At 35.8% G+C, this 21,306-nt stretch overlaps 6 protein-coding genes across 7 annotated transcripts; 5 read left to right on the top strand and 1 right to left on the bottom strand.

The window, feature by feature from the left end:
- Nucleotides 1-2,880: 2,880 nt before the first annotated feature.
- Nucleotides 2,881-3,823, top strand: LOC135800997 (uncharacterized). The gene is made up of 2 exons (XM_065314364.1): nucleotides 2,881-2,987; nucleotides 3,069-3,823. Exons 1-2 carry the CDS (start codon nucleotides 2,942-2,944, stop codon nucleotides 3,770-3,772), a joined length of 750 nt encoding a protein of 249 aa, XP_065170436.1. The 5' UTR covers nucleotides 2,881-2,941; the 3' UTR covers nucleotides 3,773-3,823.
- A 1,558-nt stretch (nucleotides 3,824-5,381) lies between these two features.
- Nucleotides 5,382-6,300, top strand: LOC135801093 (uncharacterized). The gene is made up of 2 exons (XM_065314460.1): nucleotides 5,382-5,467; nucleotides 5,538-6,300. The coding sequence occupies exons 1-2, from the start codon at nucleotides 5,422-5,424 to the stop codon at nucleotides 6,245-6,247; spliced, it is 756 nt and encodes a 251-aa protein (XP_065170532.1). The 5' UTR covers nucleotides 5,382-5,421; the 3' UTR covers nucleotides 6,248-6,300.
- A 381-nt stretch (nucleotides 6,301-6,681) lies between these two features.
- On the top strand, nucleotides 6,682-7,628 carry LOC135800562 (trypsin-3-like). Its single transcript, XM_065313826.1, has 2 exons — nucleotides 6,682-6,822; nucleotides 6,879-7,628. The coding sequence occupies exons 1-2, from the start codon at nucleotides 6,777-6,779 to the stop codon at nucleotides 7,577-7,579; spliced, it is 747 nt and encodes a 248-aa protein (XP_065169898.1). The 5' UTR covers nucleotides 6,682-6,776; the 3' UTR covers nucleotides 7,580-7,628.
- Nucleotides 7,629-8,974: 1,346 nt separating this feature from the next.
- Nucleotides 8,975-12,961, top strand: kar (monocarboxylate transporter 10-like protein kar). Of its 2 annotated transcripts, XM_065314356.1 has the most exons (3): nucleotides 8,977-9,836; nucleotides 10,765-11,907; nucleotides 12,562-12,961. In XM_065314356.1, the coding sequence occupies exons 1-3, from the start codon at nucleotides 9,575-9,577 to the stop codon at nucleotides 12,612-12,614; spliced, it is 1,458 nt and encodes a 485-aa protein (XP_065170428.1). In that variant the 5' UTR covers nucleotides 8,977-9,574; the 3' UTR covers nucleotides 12,615-12,961. The 2 variants fall into 2 exon arrangements, with proteins under 2 accessions (XP_065170427.1, XP_065170428.1); XM_065314355.1 differs by lacking the exon at nucleotides 12,562-12,961 and having other exon boundaries at nucleotides 8,975-9,836; nucleotides 10,765-12,142.
- Ufl1 (UFM1 specific ligase 1) lies at nucleotides 12,952-15,827 on the bottom strand. The gene is made up of 3 exons (XM_065314345.1): nucleotides 15,633-15,827; nucleotides 13,467-15,541; nucleotides 12,952-13,310 (listed from the first exon to the last, which is right to left on the bottom strand). The coding sequence occupies exons 1-3, from the start codon at nucleotides 15,704-15,706 to the stop codon at nucleotides 13,183-13,185; spliced, it is 2,277 nt and encodes a 758-aa protein (XP_065170417.1). The 5' UTR covers nucleotides 15,707-15,827; the 3' UTR covers nucleotides 12,952-13,182.
- A 1,156-nt stretch (nucleotides 15,828-16,983) lies between these two features.
- Nucleotides 16,984-21,251, top strand: LOC135800987 (organic cation transporter protein). Its single transcript, XM_065314352.1, has 3 exons — nucleotides 16,984-17,272; nucleotides 19,444-19,555; nucleotides 19,614-21,251. The coding sequence occupies exons 1-3, from the start codon at nucleotides 17,203-17,205 to the stop codon at nucleotides 21,100-21,102; spliced, it is 1,671 nt and encodes a 556-aa protein (XP_065170424.1). The 5' UTR covers nucleotides 16,984-17,202; the 3' UTR covers nucleotides 21,103-21,251.
- Nucleotides 21,252-21,306: the final 55 nt, after the last annotated feature.

The following is a 21,306-nucleotide window of genomic DNA, read 5'->3' as shown; positions in this document are numbered from 1 at the left end:
ACGTATACAATATATTGAAATATTTGTTTGTTAAATTCCATATATTAGAAACCATGTTACTTATTTTCAAAGTATTGACAAGTAGGCATGATAAGTCAATACCTTGATTGGGTTTTTTGAGAGTCGTTAGTTTTGTTTGAAGAAACCGATTGACATACATAAAAATTTACATTTTTCCCAAGCAAATATTGCCCTAGAAAAATTATATAAAGTTTTATATAATATTTGCGTAATTTTCATATCTTGTCAAGTTAATAAATTGCAATACACTACTAAATATATTTTTTATGATATTTACATATATTTACATATTTTGAATAGGCAAATTACAAGATAAAACTTAATATTGAAAAGGTAGTATTAGTAAAGTAAAGTAATATTGTAAAGTGTTTACTAATAAATAAATATTAAGTTTTATGTTATCTTTATTTTTTTATTATTTGTTTATTTTAACTTAAATACGTAACAACGCATATTCACCTATATTTACATTCTTTCATGTTTTGACCGAGTGGAAGAATGAGATGAGTGTTTACGTGAACAAAATTAGAATCAAAATATTTTTTAATTAAGGTTAAATTGATTTTTCTTTTACTATTGCTTAATAATATACAAGTACCTGTAAAAAACCAAGTATGTAGCAAGACAGGAAATGAATATTGGCCAATGAGGCGATTGATGCCCTTGATTTCATTCCATTAATTTTTTTATATCAGTCCTCTCGACAAAGTAAAAATGATAAAGTAAACAAAAAAAATATGCGACGCAATCAAAGCGTTTCATTAAGACCACGAGCTCCTGGAATCTTACTTAAAGTATTTCGCAACGATAAGTGATAAAGCTTATCATAATTTAAATGGAGATTTACTAATTAAGCAGAAAACTGAATGATCTGATTTAGGTAAAAAATTTATGGACAACTTTTTAAATTATTGATGATTCATATTTATTAGGTGTTTGTTTGATATCTTACTTATTAAAAATATTCCTTGAAAGTTCTTCTTTAACTTATCCTCCAGAAAAAAAATACTTAAAACGATTACGAAAGTGAAACTCAATCTAAAACAAAAACAATATATACAGTTGCCTAAACTATAAAACAATTGTAAATAGATTAATTCAAAGTTATTCTCAAGTATCATTTATCAGTTTCCCGTTTAGAATATTTTACATCGATAATTAGTTAATAGTTTAATGAGGCGCGTTACCGTGCAAAATTTCAAGTTTGTATGTCGCATTATATTCAGAGAAATCTAATTCTCAGAAACTATCAATTAAGTGTTTAAGTTTTTTTTAATTTGTCTATATTCACACATATCAAAAATCAAATAATGCAAGTTTGTAGTCTTCGCCGCTCACATAGTATCCACTAGTGGAAAGTAATTATAACAGTGTATTTTCGAAATAAAATATAAATAATTATGTGTATTGCATGTGATAGACCCCAAAATCATTGAACACAATTACCAGTCTATTACAATTATTAGGTTTTCATTCAACACTTAAGCGCTCACGAATGTGAACCACCACAACCAAATAAAAGTGACATATCTATTCTGGAAGTGTGTAACCCTCTCGAGTTCAACCCCATTGTCGGCGACGCAACTGTATCTGTAGCAGGAAGTTTTCTAAATGCTGGTACCGTTGTACTTTAGTGGTTGGAGTGCAATTCATGAAGGTGGCTGAACAAGCAAATATCACCGAAATTTTCAAATTAAGATCATCTGCATTTTTTAGTTGCTCTAGGTCAGGTTTTGTTGTCCACCCCGCATTTGCACACGCACAGGAGTCTCTTCTTCCTTTCGAAGCAACTGTACTTATGCGAGTATGTTATGAGTGTATTCTCGCCAATTTTGACTACCTAGTATCTTAAGACAAAGGACTAAGTGCTGATTTTCACAATCATGCGTGATTTATTTTTGATTTGCTTTTGTCTAAGTGTTTAATCATTCGTCTCCACTCCTGAGTTTGTTTCCTAATATTTATTTTTTTCAACCCCCGCCATTTGAAAGATTTCTTATACTATATCAATGGTTGCCTAATTAAAAACATATTGACCCTATTTATTGCAATTAAAACCATTTTTCTAAAATTCAACCACAGTATCTTATACAATATATATTAATTTCGTGATTTCTACAATAACTTTGCAACAAAATCAATATGAAAAAATAACTGTCATCAAAGAGTTTTTAAAATTATTTCCTTTAACTTGAGGTTTTAATTTATTTCAATGATTAACGCATTTAAGTATGTGGAAATTTTCTGTTGTTTTTGGTAGAAATAAGCGCCTGCTTTATATTCAAGAAGCAACAGCGCATGCTTTGGCTTGTTTGACATGGCATTTTATATGGCAGCACCAGGCACCGTAGACAAATGAGATAATGTACTTTACTCACGACTTGGCCGCCCGTATATAAAGTACCACATTTTGTGGAACCCGTGGTAGGATTGACGCTTTATAGGTGGAAGTAGAAAACCTTATTTTTGACATCATTACACTTACGTATTACTATTTTTAAAATTAGCTGCACATTTTTTGCAGATTGATTTTGCATTTGTAAGAAAATATGATTAAAACCCGACCAGTTGATATTGCTGAACTTTAACTTGCTTAATTATGGTGATCATACAGCAACTCTCTCTCTCTCTCTTTTTTCTCACATACTCTTCCGTGTTTGACAATAAGTAAGACCATGAATATTCGTTATTTACTTAATTAAAAAATATATAGTGTGTTTAGCTGATATTTAAAGTTCAAGTTTTTTGATGTAGCATTCCACGATCAAATTCAGAGAAACTATCGCCTGATCTAATTAAGTGATAAATAGATTTTTCATTTGCCTACATTCATATCTGAATATCTAAAGTATAAGTGATAAACTATTGAGTATAAATAAGCACACTATTTGCTTGGTAAGGCATCATACAACAAACAACCATGTTCAAGTTTGTAGTCCTCGCCGCTCTCGTAGCATCTGCTGTTGGTAAGTAATCAATTAATTAATATATTATTCACTAAATATGTGCATTCAGAAAACATTTGTATTAATTATGTGTATTTTCAGCCATTCCGGCAAACAGCAGGATTTCGCATACCAACGAAGCCAACATCACTGACCACAATTACCTGGTCTCTATTCAGCACTTGGGTGCTCATGAATGTGGTGGTACCATCATCGGTGACAGGTGGATCGTGACCGCTGCTCACTGCACCGAACGTTTGGATCATGTCCAAATTTCCGTCCACGCTGGAGTAACCAATTTCAATGAAGTCGGCCAGAAAGGCGAGGTCGCCTATGTCTATCAACACCCTGATTACAATAACAAAACCATGGAAAATGACATTTCCGTTCTGGAATTGTTTGACCCTCTTACCTTCGACCTCACCGTCGGTGCCGCATTATTACCAACAGCTGGTAGTACGCCAGTTGTTGGTAGTGTTGCCACCATCAGTGGTTGGGGTGCAACTCAAGAAGGTGGCTGGACAAGCGAACATCTCCGAGACCTCGAAGTCAAAATCCTCGATGATGCAACTTGCAAGGAGGATCATTCTGGCGTTACCGCAAACTCTTTCTGTGCTAATGCGCACAGGGGTGGCCCATGCCATGGTGACTTTGGTGGCCCACTCGTTGACGATAGTAAGGTGCTGGTCGGTGTCATGTCCTGGAGCCGTGGCTGCGAGCATCCAGAGTACGATGCTGTTTACACCAACGTTGGCTCTTTTGTTGTCTTTATCAATGATAAGATTGCCTCTTCTGGGCCCCGTTAAATGATTGACTAAACTGTTTTAAATTCCAATGAATAAAATTTAAAAAGATAATATTATTCTTCTACTTCCACCTATAAAGCGCCAGTTTTTCCACGGTGTTTTGACACAAAAAGTGGTACTTTATATACGGGCGGCCAAGTCGTACAAAATATTCATTATCTGCGGGCATTATGCAGGAAACGGAGCAAACCATATGGGCCGGCGCGCAGCATAGCATTTATAACCATACATTTTGTAGTAATGTGCGAGCAAATTTCGATGATTTAAAATACAAAAGTTGAAATACAAAATCCTCAACGTGAAACTAGAGTGGAGGTAGAAAAAATAGCGTAGGCAGCACGTGGCTAAAAGTTGTTAAACACTCAATTGATTGACCTCGTCCGTAATGCCCTCGTTATCCACTTGTTACTCAATATACTACAATTCTATTAGCTGCTTAATATACTCAAGCTTCACCCAGTGATTAAAGTACTTTAGCCACGGCGCTTAAAAAGTGGAAGTAGAAAAATATGTTTTAGTCATTTATTAACATAATTAAAAATTTATTGTCAAAGCTTTACTACAAAAATCTATAGTTATATTGGCATTACATAATATATATCGTGATCATACCTCAACATAAATCTTAATAAATTGAATATGTTTTAAGTGTTGTATTCATGACTCTTGTAACAAAATAAATAGGTATTTCCGATTTTAAAAAATTATTATTTCTCTGAACTAACGTTCTATTGCCTATAATATTCAAGGTTATTGTTAGATTTTAAAACAATTCTACAAAATATCAAACAAAATTTGTGTTTCATACTTATACAACATTTTCTTTCTTTTTTTTTCGACTATTGCATAAAACGTTTAGAGGTTTATATTATTGGAAACATGTATTGTAACACAACACGAAATTGAAATGAAAATAAATGTTTAATTGATAAGAATTACATGAGGCTTCTTTGAACCATAGGACCAGTTACTTGCATTGCCACCAAGCTCCTTTATTTTGAAAATCCTTTGCAAGAAGATTTCTGATATTATACATCGCTGTCTATATTTGCAAATGTTTTTTGAAACGAACCATTCTTCTGGATATTTGACTTGACAGAACCAGTTTCAGTATTTTGTTTTAGGTAGTGTTTAGAGGCGACTGAAACAAAAGAATGGTTTTTGATTGATTATGCACATTATCAGAAAGTTTTAGTTCTTTATGAATTAAACTGATTATGAAATACATGGCAAACATTTTTGTGAGTTAGTTATATGACGCAATGCTGTAAGTTAACATTGCTGAGCTGTGATTTCTTTGTTTTTTTTATTTTATTAACTTCTGTAATTTCAGCAGTTTATAAAATCTCCCAAGCTAAACAATGCCTTACCAATGCGGACTTTTATCAAGGAGGATTATAAACTATTTTTATTAATTGATCTTTTTTAAATAGTATAGAGTGTTCAGCTGATATTTGAAGTTCAAGTTTTTTCGTTGTATTCATTTCAAACAATCAAATTCGGGGAAACTATCATCTGATTTAATTAGGTGATAGTTATTTTTTATATTTGCCTATATTCATATCATAATATCTGAAGTATAAGTGATAAACTATTTAGTATAAATAAGCACATCGGGAGCTTGGTAAGGCATCATACCACAAACCACCATGTTCAAGTTTGTAGTCCTCGCCGCTCTGGTAGCATCCGCTGTTGGTGAGTAATCACTATATTTTTCAACTTAAAGCTCAAAGTTGTATTAATTTTGTTATATGTGTATTTTCAGCCGTCCCTGCTAGCTTCAACAGCAAGATTTCGCATGCCCAAGAGGCCGACATCGTTAACTACAATTACTTGGTTTCCATTCAGTACTTGGGCGCTCACGAATGTGGTGGTACCATCATCGGTGACAGATGGGTCTTGACCGCTGCCCACTGTACCCATGATTTTGATCATGCTACCCTCGCTGTCCATGCTGGAGTAACCAATCTCAATGAAGTCGGCCAGAAACGCGAGGTTGCCTATGTCTTCCAGCACCCTGATTACAATCACGAAACCATGGAAAACGACATCACCCTTCTGGAATTGTTTGACCCGCTTACTCCGGGTAATAACGTTGGTCCAGCAGTTTTACCTGCAGCAGATAGTTCTCCAGCAGTCGATAGCGTTGCTACTATTTCTGGTTGGGGTGCGGATCAGGAAGGTGGTTGGGCAAGTGAAGATTTCCAGGTTTTGGAAGTCAAGATTGTTGATGATGCTACTTGTCAAAAACACAACCCCGCTATTACTCCCAATTCTTTCTGTGCTAATGCACACAGGGGTGGTCCATGCCATGGCGATTTTGGAGGTCCACTTGTCAACGACAAAAGAGAGCTGCTTGGCATCATCTCCTGGAGTCGTGGATGCGAACATCCAGAGTACGATGCTGTCTACACCAATGTAGGAACACACGTCAAATTTATTCAGGATACAATGGCTGCTTCTTATCCTGACTAATAACTTTCTTGCCAATTCTTTTAATAACAAAAATAAAGATGAATTGCTTTTAATTTGATTTTTAATAATTTAATTACTTTTTGTGTTACTTGCAAGATCTCCTGTTCCAAAATGTACAAAATTAAAGTTGAAAACTATATTTATCAGTTTAAATTCTAAAATTTTCCACAGTATGTTTTTGAAGCATATGATAGACGTATAGAAAGAATATGGTAATGATGCATCTGTCATACCTACATCATTGCTCACCCTGTTTGTTCACCGTAGTGAACACCTGTGCATAGCACATCATTATCGTACCATGCTAATTTGTTAATTGGTCGCGTTACTGGGTGACATACCAATGTACGATTCAACATTTTGAAACAATGAAATTCGTAGAAATGTTGGCAATTTATCAAATTAAGTGTTAATCATTACATTTTTTATCTAAAATTACATCTTAAAATTTCAAGTTGATGTGATAAAAAATGAGTATAAATACCGGACACCCGAACATGGGAAGGTATCAAACAAACAAGCAACAATCATGTTCAAGTTTGTAGTCCTCGCCGCTCTCGTAGCATCCGCCATTGGTGAGTAATCAATACATTTTAATCCTGAAAAAATGTTTTAATTTTTTTATATTTAGCCACTCCGGCCAGGATTTCCCATGGCGAGCCGGTTGATATTGAACACTACAAGTACCAGGTCTCCGTCCAGTACTTAGGTGCTCACGAATGTGGTGGTACCATCATTGGCGAAAGATGGGTTGTCACCGCTGCTCACTGTATCAAAGACTACGACCATGTAACACTCTCTGTTCACGCTGGTGTTACCAACTTCAATGAAGTCGGTCAGAAACGCGAAGTAGCCTACCGCTACGAGCACCCTGAATTCAATGCCGACACTTTGGAAAACGACATCGCCGTTCTGGAATTGTGGGATGATCTCGAGTTCAACGACAAAGTCGGCGCAGCTAATTTGCCTTCGTCCGGTGCTGATCCTGCTAGTGGTACTGACGCTGTTATCACCGGCTGGGGTGCTGATCAGGAAGGTGGCTGGGCAAGCGAACATCTCTTGGCTCTTACCGTCCACATTGACGACCGTTCTACATGCAAAATCAGCTCTGCTGTTACAGGTGTTCTTGGTTCCCAGCTGTGCGCCAGTGCACACAGAGGTGGCCCATGCCACGGTGACTTTGGTGGCCCACTCGTCATCGATGGAACATTCGTCGGTATTATGGCCTCCAGCATTAGCTGCGGTCACCCAGAGTACTCTGCTCTTTACACCAACGTTGCCTCTTTTGTTGACTTCATCGATGAGGTGATTGCTTCTGCTGGTCGTCGTTAATTGATTGACTGTTTTAAATGACTATAAATAAAATTTGATTGCAAGATAATATTATTTCCTTAGTTATCTACTTTACACATTTTATACAAACCTCATTACATCATCAAAATATGAATATATCAATATATGTCCACTTAACTTAATCTATAATATAAAAAAGAATCGCAAAATCTGTTGGTAAGCGCATAACTCAACAACACCGAGACCAATTTGGCCAATTCCTTTTTTTAATGTTTGCTAATGTCCAAGGATGGTTTATACGGCGAGAAAAAATCGAATAATTGCCGGGAAAACCCTAAAGACAGCCTTTTCTATAGGATAAAATGTTGGCATTGAGATTCAATCATAGTTATAGTTAAATAGTTGAAACCGAGATGGCGTGCTAAAGTGCATTATTAGCAATTCTTTATATAATTAATTTCTTTAAAATAAAATTGCGAACCTTATTGATAGAATTTACACATACTATATCTAGAACAAGAGAATAAAAACCAATTGCATTTTTATTAAACACTACTGGGACGAAGTCGCGGGCAAAAGCTAGTAATTAAATAAATTATTCTTATAATAGCATAGAAATCGATGTAATTTCAGAGCTACAAAATAACCCATCAAGCATTGTTGCCATATTTATTACATCATATGTCAAACGGTGAAGTAAAAAATATGGCGGATACACCCAATATCAAACGACATAACTTTATCTAGAAAATTGTGTTACGTGCACCCATATGGTTACCATAACACAAGATAACTATTAATTAAACTACAAATGTTTATAATTTACCCAGTATAAGAAAACACTAATCATATTTAATGGAAACCTTCAAAGAACATTTTTGGTAACCTAAATAAGTATCACACGTCCTACAAAGCCCAACCAAGCTTATCACTTTAAATAACATTTTTATTGACAATGAATAGACAAAACACGCAAAACAACAAAATAGTTTTGAAAATTTCCTTTTTACCATTATAAACAATCTATTCACAAATATTGCCGATTGCTATCAATAAAAGTCAGAGTCCGTATTTTATGAATGTTTATCCGGACAACAGATAAGAGTTCTAATTAAATTATTATCTCTTTGAGCAGACAATGTTAACAAGTTATTGCTATTCTTTGTCAACACATTTATTTAAATTAATGAAATTATGAAAAGAATATAATAATTATTCAATATTTTATTTTTTCAATCAAGATTTTATTCAATAAAACTTGGTTTTACATAAAATGGTTAATATTTATTGGAAATAGTGTCTGTACACGTGTGAAGCCGGTTTTCATCGATCACTTGCGTCACGATGACGTCGCCGAGCGTTGCGGGGGTGGAAAATCCCTGAAAACCAACCGGCAGTCGGGAAAACAGCTGCTGAAATCATTGCCAACGTGACCTTGGCCCTTAAACAAGTGCCAAACGTGCAGCGAACCAAGTGCTTAATAAATACCCGTGTTTATTATTTTAGTATTAAGTAAACAATCAAATTTAACTAAACTAAGCTATTAATAGTATAATAAACAGTAACAACAGCCGGATTAAAGATTAAAATCTTAGTCAACATTTAATAATAAGAAACCTCAGATTAGTTTTGGAATGTTGGTATAAATTCAACGGCCTAACATTCGGTCGGTGCTCGAAAATATCGGGAAAACCGTCGAGCACAGTCTGAATTTACATTCGAGCCAGTGTAAGTCAGGCCGGCGGGCAGTGCGCTGAACAGCAAATCCGACAACGGCGACAACGAAACACAATAAGAAAGCAATAAGTAGCGCACGTCGGATCCGACGAGTTCCATGACTTGTCCGCATCGTGCACGCCGCCGACGCGCCTGCGAGTTCATAACATAATCGACGATCAATCGCGCTACCGACTGCTACCACACCACGTGCGCCGATTCAAACATCCGAATGTGTGACAGCGAAAACGACAACGACAAAAATATCTGACATTTATATTCGTATTTTATTTATTTCTCTACATAAAAATATAAACCATGTGCGACGAAGAGAAACCAATGGTCAACGGTTCAAACGGTGTGACTGTAGTGAATGGTACCTGCGATAGGAAATCATTGGAAGCTGATAATACTGAAATGGAACCACCTGATGGCGGGACCATCGCATGGTTGGTGATGATCGGTTCATTTCTTTGCAATGGTATACTTTTTGGAGTCATCAATACCTACAGCGTGCTTTATGAAGAGATTTACGAAAATTTATCCGCCCGAAATGTCACTGATGCTTCCAGTAAAGCAGGTAACACAAAAACGCTTCGTGTTTTTTTTTATCCGTCTGATAAAAGTATGTTAACAGTATGAAACCTTCAGTATGTTTATAATTCGAATGAGTAATGGTCGGGTTATCAATATTTTTTCTCGTCTTCCGGAGTTTACACTTGATAGTGTGCTTATAGTGCAAACAAAATGATGCAACATTGAAGAATATTAAAAGTACTACCGCTTTAGAATCGGTAACATGATCCAAGAATATCACAACTAGCAAATATTTAGTTCAGTTTATTATCGTTCAAAGTCGACATAATTAAATTTTACTATATATTTCCTTGATCTTTATATTATTTATACATTTTCAACAATCTTATATTGCAAGCGGTGTCATAAAAGTTGCAAACATCACAAGATTCTAACTCGGATTAGTGTAATCAGTATCAATAAAATTTAATTACATGATGCATGGCAACCATTTTTGTTTGCTATAGAATCAAGTCATTCACATTACCAAAATACTTATTTTTAGCGCGTCCAGCGCGTCGAGTTTAAGTTCGCGTAAGGAAGTATACCGCTTAAAGTTAAAAATGTTATCCTAGTCTTAATAAATCTTTGTTACTTGAGATGAGTTTTTCTCATTCAGAGCGCAGTGCACGTTTTTGACTGCATGCCAAAATTATTTATAAATTACTACGCGAATAACGTGCTCGTAGTAGCGAGTTGTATGTTAGTCATTTGATGAGACGATGTTTCAACATTTACGTTTTTTGACGTGCTTATGCGCTCGCTAACAAATGCTAATCGTAGCATAGTTAAAATTACATTCTATTTAAAAATTTATGTCTGACTTCCAGAAAATTAGGTTTTTGGGACGGATTTTCTTTTGTTTTAATTGTGTTATTTTAAAATCGAGTTTTTTTGTAAGTTTAACCTTGATGTTTCTTGTTTTTGCATAGCACTGGTTGGGTCCTTAGCAATGGGTACGACTTTCATGGTATCACCTGTTTCTGGTGTCATCTCGGACGCGTTCGGTATACGTCGTACCACATTCCTTGGAGGAGCGATTGCTACAACTGGGATGTTCTTATCCTCAATCTTCCCTTACAATGTTTACTCACTGTACGTTACTTATGGTGTTATGTATGGATTGGGCTGTGCGTTGGCTTATACTCCTTCGTTGGCCATCATAGGACATTACTTCAAGCGATACATGGGCGTTGTTAGTGGTGTGGTCACCACAGGTAGCGCTGTTTTTACTGCCATTCTTCCCAATGTGATTGCGTACTCGTTAAAAACCACCGGAATTGTATGGACGCTGAGATTGATTGCTCTAATGGCTAGTGGAATAATGTTTGCGTCCCTACTTTTTAAACCCATTGCCAAAAAGGTGGAAAGTAAGGAAGTTACATTGAATAATTGTATCAATGTTTCCATATTCCGCAACAAAAAGTACCTGATCTGGAGTATTGTTTTACCCATCAGTCTATTTGGATATTTCGTGCCCTATGTGCACATGACAAAGTTCGTACAAGAGAACTACTCGAAAGAGAACGACGGCAAATGGCCGGTGATATGCATTGGTGTCGCTTCCGGTATCGGCCGGTTAATATTTGGCTACGTATCGGATTTTAAATGTGTGAACCGTGTGTTCCTGCAGCAAATATCGCTGTTGGTTATTGGCGGTGTGACTACAATTTTACCGTCAACAGCGGGATCTTTTAGCACATTGATTGCGATGACTTTATTAATGGGTTTGTTTGATGGATGCTTCATTTCCATGTTGGGGCCCATTGCATTTGACTTGTGTGGTCAGAAAGGTGCAACTCAAGGAATAGGAATGCTCCTGGGCTTATGTTCCGTACCACTGACACTCGGGCCGTACCTGGCTGGAATACTCTACGATCATATGTCCTCCTATCATCTTGCATTCCGGATTTCCGGAGTGCCACCGATTCTGGGCGCGATTGCGCTGTGCCTTATACGTTTCGTCGACGGCAACAACAACGATTCAATCGATTGTGAGCTGCGTGTGCCTTTGAGGGGCAACAGTAAGAAGACTTGTATTAATGGCAGTAATGGCTATCATGCAGAACCTAATGGTAAGTTGCTTGATGGCGTTACGTCTAGTAAACTTGTATGGAACGGAAATTCAGATTTTCAAAATTCCAGAAGCTACGCGTATTCAGTTTATTGAATATTTTCCGTACACAATGAATAAATGCTGTGATATTAGCCACTAAACTAGGTTATGTAAATGCATTAATATGACATCAATGACTAGTTAACGATAATTATGACTCTTAGATTAATTAATAAAGCAACATTTACTCTTAATCAGTAATCAACCTGAATTTGCTCAACTCTGCACATTTCCTGCATGCGCCTTTGATTAATAAGCTTCTTGACTCATCAAACACATCGAAACAATTAATTAGCTTGCTTATACGTTGCACATTGAATACGGTCTCGTTTAAAAGAACCCAAAAATAATTGTTTATATTGACTTCATTGGTTTTTTGTAGACGTGCAGACATGCATTAATGAAAATAAATTCGGCTCGCTTTCTATGGACACGTTTGATTGACGATCAATTAAAGCACAAAACGCGCGCTTATTGCTCGTTTATTGACCACTAAACAACTTTGCTAAACTCATACCAACGCAAAATACAGTGTGTTTGGTTTTTTGTAATCATAAATAACACTAATAACAGTTGCCTTTAATTAATTGGGTATTTGCTTTATTCCTTACAGGAGCAGTTGGCAACGGTGATAATGAGCATAGGCACGAAGAGAACTTGGTCTGACATCACTGACTAATCATATCATTTAAACAAATACCTAACGATGTTAGAATGTACAGAGGGTGGATTTTTACGGTTTCCTTTTTTATGTGCGATGCGGACTTACTTTTTATTACTTAAACCTTCGAGTATTAATTTCTAGCGATTGTGTTGATTTCGATACCATGGGGTATCAGTGCGTTGAGGAGTTCAACAAACTGGTTACTACGAGAATACGAGCTGTTACGCAACGTTATTGATAATTTCATCATAGCATGCAGGCGCGATTACGGTTACCGACTTGTGCGGATTTTTATTACTGAAATTTGTACCCGTGGACTGATCGTGCAAGAAATATACATTTAAACATACATCGTCTTTATTTTTGACCTTCATACATTTTAACAACCATAACCGAACGGATTAGTTTTTATCCATGCTTATTTTTGTATATCTTCCAACAGGTAATGTGGTTCAGCGTAATTAGTCGTAATTCAGTTGATAGATTGATAAATTTACATATGTACAAACTCAAATTGTCGTAGAGATATAATTCATTTAAACCATGCTCAATGTTTGAACGAAGTGGGCATTAACTTTTCTCACCAGCAGATTTTTTAAAGTCAGCAGCAATCTTTTTAATGGCTGGCATTTTTTCTCGCAGACGTTCTTTCGCTGTTTCTACATCACTGCCGCCTCCCAGAACCATACCGACCATATCTGTAAATAAATAAAATGATTTATAAAAAAAGCACGCAAGTTATACAACCAAACACGCATGACATGATTGTCGGTTATTTTCATCCTTTTGTGACAGCAGGAAAGACTTACGCTCACATTTTAAATATTAAATCTGTCAGATAGCATGTGACTTACCATGATAAGCACTAAATTCTTCATATTGCTCGGGAGTCATAAACTGCTTGAGAAAACTGAGCAAATTGACAATGTGACGTCCGCTAGCGTGTAACATACATTGCGTGGCTGCAATAAATACGATCAACGTAGCTAAATGCAACACCACTGGTGGATCTTCACACTTTTCAATCTCCTCAAGCAAAGCATGCTTATGATTAAGCACCAATACTCGATCTTTCTTTTTATCCACCTTCTTCATAATCATACTGCATGTTGCCAATGCTGCATCAATACTTTCCATAAACTCATCAATATTAGCACCGCTCAAAGTTTTCACCAACGCAATCAGCGGAGCTCTGTACTCTGCCTTCAATTCATTAATGAATTTAATCCTCTGATCGTTATTATAACCATCCACATTGGTGTTTCCACCCTCCTCGGATGAAATATAATTGAGTATCTCGTTAACAAAATCGGTACATTGTGATTTCAACAGATACTTGTAGAGCAACGCTTGTACATCCGAAGGTAACAGTTTGATACCTTTCTCGAACAAGCGAATATCACCAGCAAGGGTGTTCAGTTTATTCTGAACATCATTGTGTGTCTGTCGCCTGGATGCAGTGCGATCCTGCACGGTCGTCAGATAAATATCCGCCGCAAGTTGAAGACCTTTTTCGTTTATAACCGGATGAAGATATTCTGTGATTGCGTTCATCAAATCATCTAAACCTTCAGACTCCAAAACAATTTGGATTGATTGTCCAATATCTTCTTGTGAAATAATCTCCAGCGTTGTTTTCGGTACCTCCACTTCTTCGACGTCCTCGACAGCTTTGTCACGTTTCTTGTTCTTTGTACTCTTTGTCTTAGTTTCTCTTCCTTGTGTACCCCCACCGGCTTTGCCACCTGCAGCCTTTTTCCTTCGTTCTTCGCGTTTGTCAACCTTAATAGGTTCGTCCATATCATCCCTGCCTCTTTGACTGGCAACTTGCAACTCGGTTTGATACTGTTGATACCTACCTGATTCTACAGCAGATTTCGCTTTCTCCTTCAGTAATTCATCGATATCCTTTGCCAATGTATCAATAAACGATTTACTTAACAGATATCCTTCGAGAATAACTGTTTCTTTCTGTTTTTGTGGAGTTAGAATCTTTTCCATGACATTTTTAATGTCGGCGTCATTGAAAACACTTGGCAAATTCGAGTGAAGGTCCAAATGTGATTTGCTTGCAACGCACTCTTCAATATCCGCCTCGATACGTTCTAAAAGCGATTTAGAAATGGCACACGAGCTTAAATACTGCAAATCAAGTGAAGATTTCTTCAAGTAAGTCTTGTAATCACTGATGCCTTGTCGTGTGAGAGCGTCGTACTCCAAATATCCGTTTTGCTTATAAAAGTTGTGCACCCATTCATGTTGCGATCGTGCATAAACATTGGGAATGTACTGTGCCCCAGGTTGTCGGCTTGTTAAGGATCCATACATACTGGACTGATCAAAAAGAGTAAAAAACAATTTCTCAGTAACATCTACATGAGCTAAGATAGCTGTAATTGGAACTGGTTTAGTTAGGCCCACAAGTGCTCCGCGAATTTTCGCACGCGAGCGCGCAATGAAACTCTCAGTGAAGACAACTCTAGGATCGTTTCTATCCTGCTGGCCAAAAATCAACTTTCCTAAATTCTTCTCTACAATATGTGTCTGAATAAACTCGGCTGGCAAGTCATATTGCATAGTCAAGTCACCAACATTTATCTGACCAAATTGTACTAATTTTTCATTGATTTCACCAGCAATTCTTGTAATGTATGTAGAATCAATGAGTTGTCCAAGTACTGAGATGATATCTTTGTGTCCTTTGATGACTTCCCCAATGTGGGCATTAATGTGGCCCAAATCAACACCAATTGTCTTTGCCAATTCAACCAGATTTACTCTACCTCCAGCCACATATAATTCACCTAGTATTTCAGTAACTAAATGCTGCGGAGTAATGTATTCCTTGCCATCACTAGAAAATATAAGATCCAGCATCTTTTTCTCCATCAGGAGCGTCACTACTTCTATGCAGTTGCGCTCGGATAATCTAAAATCACACAAATTCGTATGTATAGCAACATAATGAAATTATTTAGACAAATTAGGTGCAAATCATAACAATATGTTGGTTTATTTACTTTTGTGTGGAGGAACTCAGCTGTACTTTCTGGAAGTCAGCCGCAAGGCGTTTTACTTCATCCCAGTCGGTCATCTTGTACGATTTATTGTTTATAGTTAACAATCAACGAAAAATAACACAGTGTTATTCAAATAAACATATGGATTTTTTATATTTTGTGCTCGGTTGTGGATCGTTTTGACAGCTAGTGACGTCAATACGAACACGCATGCACTCAGTATCAGCAGGTCATTTAGATGACCTTGACAGTTAGTTCAACATTTTGAAAATTTTGCAAACCGCAGCAAGTTTGTTCAGGATATAATATTTCAAGTAATTTAGTTGAAACAATTTTTAAATTTACCATATAATTACCAGTTCAAAATAAAACTTCAAATTATTTATCTTCATATAATTATTTATTTAAAATGCAGTTTAGGCGCAATTTAGCTGCAATTTATAATCTAATCGACCAACTATTAACAGTTTACACAAATCTATACAAATCAATAATGTCCGCAATTGTTTTGTGCGCCGTATTCTGGCATTTGCTACTTGTTGGTAAACAATTTATGCAACAACGTGCTCTTTAAGGCAGCTGATCAATCAAGCAAAATTGAAGAGCGATTAATTTTAATAATAGATTAATTTATTCATGCATGCACGCGCTCTACGGCATTGTTCGGTTTGAACTTAGATGCCACTGCGCACTTTTGCATTTAACATTCGTCGAATGCACTAATAGAAATGTTTTTATTTTGCACTGTAATTTTGGGTATTTTTTTTAAAGAAAATAAAAAAACTGCATATTGTTTTAAGTTGAGTAGCAATATCAAACTACGCATTGCAAATAGTGGAATGATAATGAACTTTAATTTAGCTACATAAACGTAAATCGACCGGTACAATCAACTTCAAATAATAACTGTAATTTATACATTTTCAGGTAAAATCTCAAGTATAAATTTGTATTTTTAGCGTGACAACTTAAATACCTAATAATCTATGTTTATTCATCCATGTGGTTTATACGTTCAATATGATCTAACCGTGAACCACAAATGTTGTAATCTTTTCCATTTTAAGCTGTCAAACGATCAATCCACATGTTTAATAACCAGTTTCGATATTTTTACTGTGAATATTATGCATATTTAAGTATTATACATCTATGTATGTGTCTTTCGGTGTTCTTATTATCTGATAAGAGATAAATCAACTAAATTTTACCAAAATACCACAATGCCCACACTTGTTGCAAGCATATGGTCTGTTTACAAATCGGTGATAGCGGAAACACTAGTAAATAAACCGGCGTAAAGTGGGGCCAGCATGCGCGAACACACAGTTTTCGAAGCAATTTTAATTTCATTCCGATTTTGTTGTTAGTGTGGGCGCCTGATTTGTGCGGCATTAGTCGCGAGTCAGTTCGTGACGATTGCGGTTGCGGCAAGCGGCGTGTGCGCGCGCTTGACTTAAGTTCATTCTATTGTTTACCATTGTATTAATAAAAATTCTCAAAAGTGCACGATTTCCAACGTTAATATATTTTTGAGGCTTTTGCTGACACAAAAGTCACCGTAAGAAATATGGACAACGACCTGGAGAAAAAGAATATGGAGGAAAAACAAGATCTCGACACGCTCATGAGTTATTTAGGTTTGTTTACAATTTTACTTAAAATAAGTCATTAAATTTCCAATATAATCGGTTCATTCTTGCGGAGATTTTAAAACTATTTTCCCAATTATCAATCAATTTTTTTTTTCGATTCTACCTCTGCCTAACAACAACCATTTTATCTTTGCAAAGCAACATCTCAAGTATATATTTGTTAAGATATAAAAACAAGCACCTGATTACTACAGTCGTAACTAACTGCTACCAGTATGGAATCTATTCATTCAAATATTTAATCAAGATTACGTGTATAGTCACGTTTTAAAATTACTACAACATTATTTTATACTACACTTAAAAGAGGTAATTTAGTAGTTGATATTATTGTTGAATAATATAAAATTCCTTGTCGCTGACGTAAAGCAAATCAGTGAATATGTTTTGTAATTAAGATCATTTAAATATTGTTTATCAAGGATGAAGTTATTTATAAAATCAGCATAAACACTTTTTACGATGCGTGATAATTGTTATTGAAGATGCGAATAGTTCACGATTTTGGTTCATCGAGGCAATAAAAATCATTGAGAGCAAACATTGATAACTTGATATTCTTGTTATAAATTTAATACCAAACAAAATACAAAAAAATGAGTTTTAAACATTTTATAAAGTCCTTAATCGCAATTGTCGCATCTTGTCGACTTTTTTTTATTTAAAAACGATCATTTATCTATGAAAGTAATACTTTTTGTAGCGGAAGTTGACATTTCCTGACTAATGATTACGTAATTTTCATCAAAAATCATGCGATATCAAAACTCATCATTTTATATCACAAATAATAGATTTCTAGTAATTCACACTCGATTGTTACAATTGTATTTAATAAAAAATATATTATAACAATTGTTTTTCAAGTTATCAGCGTGATAAATTAGCAGAAAATGAAATTCAGGGCACATATAGTCAGTCGATACTCAGCAACACAAACATATATTATCATGGTCATATATTGGTGTCAGATCATGCAATTTACCAGTAAAATCATTAATAACTAATTGACCACTATCTCTTTAACATGTAAAGCAATGGAATGTTCGTAAAATAGAACAAAACTATAAAAAAATTCTTGCATTATCACATCATTCTGCATTTTATGCTAACAATTGACTATTTCATAAGGATATAATGTAATACATACTTACTTACATACTGACACAAGAACTAAACGTATTTATAATGACAAAATAAATTAATACATTATTGTACGCTACGCAATGTAGGCGCTAGGCTGATATCTGATTTAAATTACAATGCGTACCGGCATTACGCGTGTCCTTCGTGCAAGACTGATCAACGTTTTTTCCCTTTATTATTGATCAATCACCGTTGTTGGTAATTCAACAACGCTTTGAGTGATAAGATCACTTAACGGTATGAGTTGTTTTCACGTTATTAGCTTGATTTATTAACAGGAAACTATTTGTTTAGTTGGTTTACATTGAAATTACAAACTAAAGCGGAAAATTTGTGAGCAAATATGTTAATGCTTTGTGCGGTATTAAATTAGATTAAATGATGAATTCATTTATTTGTTTTGTTAAATTAATATTATGTAATCATATTTTTCCCAAAAAAAAGATTCATTTTAAGGTGAAATTGTTGAAGAAAATATCTGTAATAAAACTGTATAATTGAAACACGATTTTAAAATATTGAAGAAAATGTTTTTGTAATTCAAATTGATAGATGGAGGATAATTTAAAAATTTAGACTTTAGTGAATGAAAATTTATACGGTTCTTGCGTAATTTTACGAGCATTCCTAGTCGAACAGCATGCAATTATCAATTTGTAAATTGCATTTCATCATTGCCACAGCGCTTGAAAAGACTTTAAAGACGTTGCCTTAATTACACGACTTGTTTCCAACTTATGTGCATCTAATTGCTGATATTACGTCATTACCTACTTGAAATTTCAACATTTTAATTATTTCCAACAAGAAAACTACATTACCTAGCATTAAAAATTAACTGCTCTACAAAGGCACTGATAAAGACAACGTTTTAGACCTGATCTATTTAACTAGACAAGGTCAATGCTTTTAATAATTTGATATTTAGAGATTAAGATATAAAAGGTACTAAATGTAGGTTAATTGTGTAACTTTCACTAACTGAATTTTTATATCTTATTTTATTATAGGCGATTGGGGTAAATACCAATGCTTTCAATATGTACTCCATCTTCTGGCTGCTGTAATGGCTGGCATCCACATGTTATCACTAGTAACAGTAGCAGCTGTCCCTGATCACAGGTAAATTGATTATTCCTTGAATATAAAAATATTAAAATATAAAATGTAATCTTTTTAGATGTTTAGTACAAGGACAGGAAACCAACGCCCTCGAATCCAATTTCACGCCAAATGATAATTTCGCACACCTGATTCCACGCACCGCAGCGGGTGAATGGGATTCATGTCATATATACACTGCTGATAACGTGTCCACCGCGTGCACAGCATGGATCTACGACCGCACTTATTATGAAAGCTCCAGGGCCATCGAATGGGACTTTGTCTGCCATCGCAGATGGATGGGAGCGGTGGCCCAGAGTGTTTTTATGTTCGGAGTATTCACTGGAGCTGTCACCCTAGGGAATGCTGCTGATAAATATGGTCGTAAAGCAGTTTTTTGCTGGTCTGCATTACTGCAGCTTATTCTTGGCGTGGCAGTTGCATTCACACCAGAATATTATTCATTCCTGGTGGTCCGTTTCTTTTTGGGTATTTTTGGATCGGCTGGCAGTTATATCACCGGTTTTGTTCTTACTATGGAGCTAGTTGGTGCTAGTAAACGTACCAGTTGTGGTATTACCTTCCAAGCGGCCTTCGCTGGTGGTATTATGCTCGTCGCTGGTTGGGGAGCACTGATTAAAGATCGGCAATGGCTGCAGGTAATCTACGGATTACATGGGCTTTTATTGGTGGCTCATTGGTGGATTATGGATGAATCTCCAAGATGGTTATGGGCACAAGGACGAATTGGCGAATCTGCCCGTATTCTCAAACGAGCGCTCAAAATGAACGGTAGTCCTGTAGTGATCGATGAAAGTTTATACACAAATGTTGCTAAAAGCAAAGAAGAGGCACAAGAGGACGCTGGTGTTGGTGATTTGTTCAAAACACCCAACTTACGCTCGAAAACTTTGAACATTTGTCTTTGCTGGTTTGCCAATTCGATTGTCTACTATGGTCTTTCGTTGAGTACAGGAAAAATGGCTGGCAATCCTTTCTTAATTCTCTTCCTCATGGGTCTGGTAGAACTCCCTAGTTATGTTATTACTGTTTATCTCATGGATCGAACGGGCCGTCGTGCTTTAATTGTTTTCTATATGTTAACCGGTGGGCTTTGTTGCATAATTGCAACTCAATTGGCGACTGGTAGCAGTATTGCAACTACAATTGTGATGGTGGGTAAATTCCTAATTGCTAGTAGTTTTGCTATTGTATATAACTACTCTGCGGAACTGTTCCCCACGGTGGTGCGCAATTCTGCGATGGGTCTTGGGTCCATGTGCGCCAGGTTATCAGGCGCCATGACACCACTTATAACGCTATTGGATTCGTTTGATCCTACACTCCCAGCAATCATTTTCGCTGTGATTGCGCTCATATCAGGATTCTTAACGATGTTCCTGCCGGAAACAATGGGAGCACCAATGCCACAATCAATTGAAGATGGAGAAATGTTTGGCGTAGGCGACACTTGCTTTACAAGCTGTTTGGGAAAGAAAAAAAGCAGTCGAACAGCGTCTAAAGCAGATACTATGGAACAGATGCACATAATGGGTGCAAAATGAAGACAAAGTTTGTTCATTTGCCAATTAAACATGGGCAAAAATCAAAATGAGGCACAATATATTTGCTCTATATTTTTTAAGAGCATAAATTATAATTTAGTACAAAAGAAGGAAAATAAAGGAAAATAAAAAGTATAAACTTTATAAAATTTGTCTATATAATTAAATATAAGTCGAAATGTAATTTTAATTCAAGAAAGAATA

The sequence above is a fragment of the Atheta coriaria genome, unplaced genomic scaffold (assembly GCF_025399875.1).
Source record: "Atheta coriaria isolate IRGN ID8LTWV9N9 unplaced genomic scaffold, Caltech_Dcor_3.1 hic_scaffold_10_pilon, whole genome shotgun sequence".
In the NCBI taxonomy this organism is placed as follows: Eukaryota; Metazoa; Arthropoda; class Insecta; order Coleoptera; family Staphylinidae; genus Dalotia; species Dalotia coriaria.
The sequence above is the reverse complement of the archived record's forward strand: the minus strand, read 5'-3'. Positions and strand labels throughout refer to the sequence as shown.

Coding starts and splice junctions, on each gene's coding strand:
- LOC135800987 (XM_065314352.1), top strand. CDS start 17,203: ATGGACAACGACCTGGAGAAAAAGAATATGGAGGAAAAACAAGATCTC. Junction 17,273..19,443: donor CACGCTCATGAGTTATTTAG/GTTTGTTTACAA, acceptor ATTTTATTATAG/GCGATTGGGGTAAATACCAA. Junction 19,556..19,613: donor GCAGCTGTCCCTGATCACAG/GTAAATTGATTA, acceptor TAATCTTTTTAG/ATGTTTAGTACAAGGACAGG.
- LOC135800997 (XM_065314364.1), top strand. CDS start 2,942: ATGTTCAAGTTTGTAGTCCTCGCCGCTCTCGTAGCATCTGCTGTTG. Junction 2,988..3,068: donor TCTCGTAGCATCTGCTGTTG/GTAAGTAATCAA, acceptor GTGTATTTTCAG/CCATTCCGGCAAACAGCAGG.
- LOC135800562 (XM_065313826.1), top strand. CDS start 6,777: ATGTTCAAGTTTGTAGTCCTCGCCGCTCTCGTAGCATCCGCCATTG. Junction 6,823..6,878: donor TCTCGTAGCATCCGCCATTG/GTGAGTAATCAA, acceptor TTTTATATTTAG/CCACTCCGGCCAGGATTTCC.
- LOC135801093 (XM_065314460.1), top strand. CDS start 5,422: ATGTTCAAGTTTGTAGTCCTCGCCGCTCTGGTAGCATCCGCTGTTG. Junction 5,468..5,537: donor TCTGGTAGCATCCGCTGTTG/GTGAGTAATCAC, acceptor GTGTATTTTCAG/CCGTCCCTGCTAGCTTCAAC.
- kar (XM_065314355.1), top strand. CDS start 9,575: ATGTGCGACGAAGAGAAACCAATGGTCAACGGTTCAAACGGTGTGACT. Junction 9,837..10,764: donor TGATGCTTCCAGTAAAGCAG/GTAACACAAAAA, acceptor GTTTTTGCATAG/CACTGGTTGGGTCCTTAGCA.
- Ufl1 (XM_065314345.1), bottom strand. CDS start 15,706: ATGACCGACTGGGATGAAGTAAAACGCCTTGCGGCTGACTTCCAGAAA. Junction 15,542..15,632: donor CTGAGTTCCTCCACACAAAA/GTAAATAAACCA, acceptor GTGTGATTTTAG/ATTATCCGAGCGCAACTGCA. Junction 13,311..13,466: donor AGAATTTAGTGCTTATCATG/GTAAGTCACATG, acceptor ATTTATTTACAG/ATATGGTCGGTATGGTTCTG.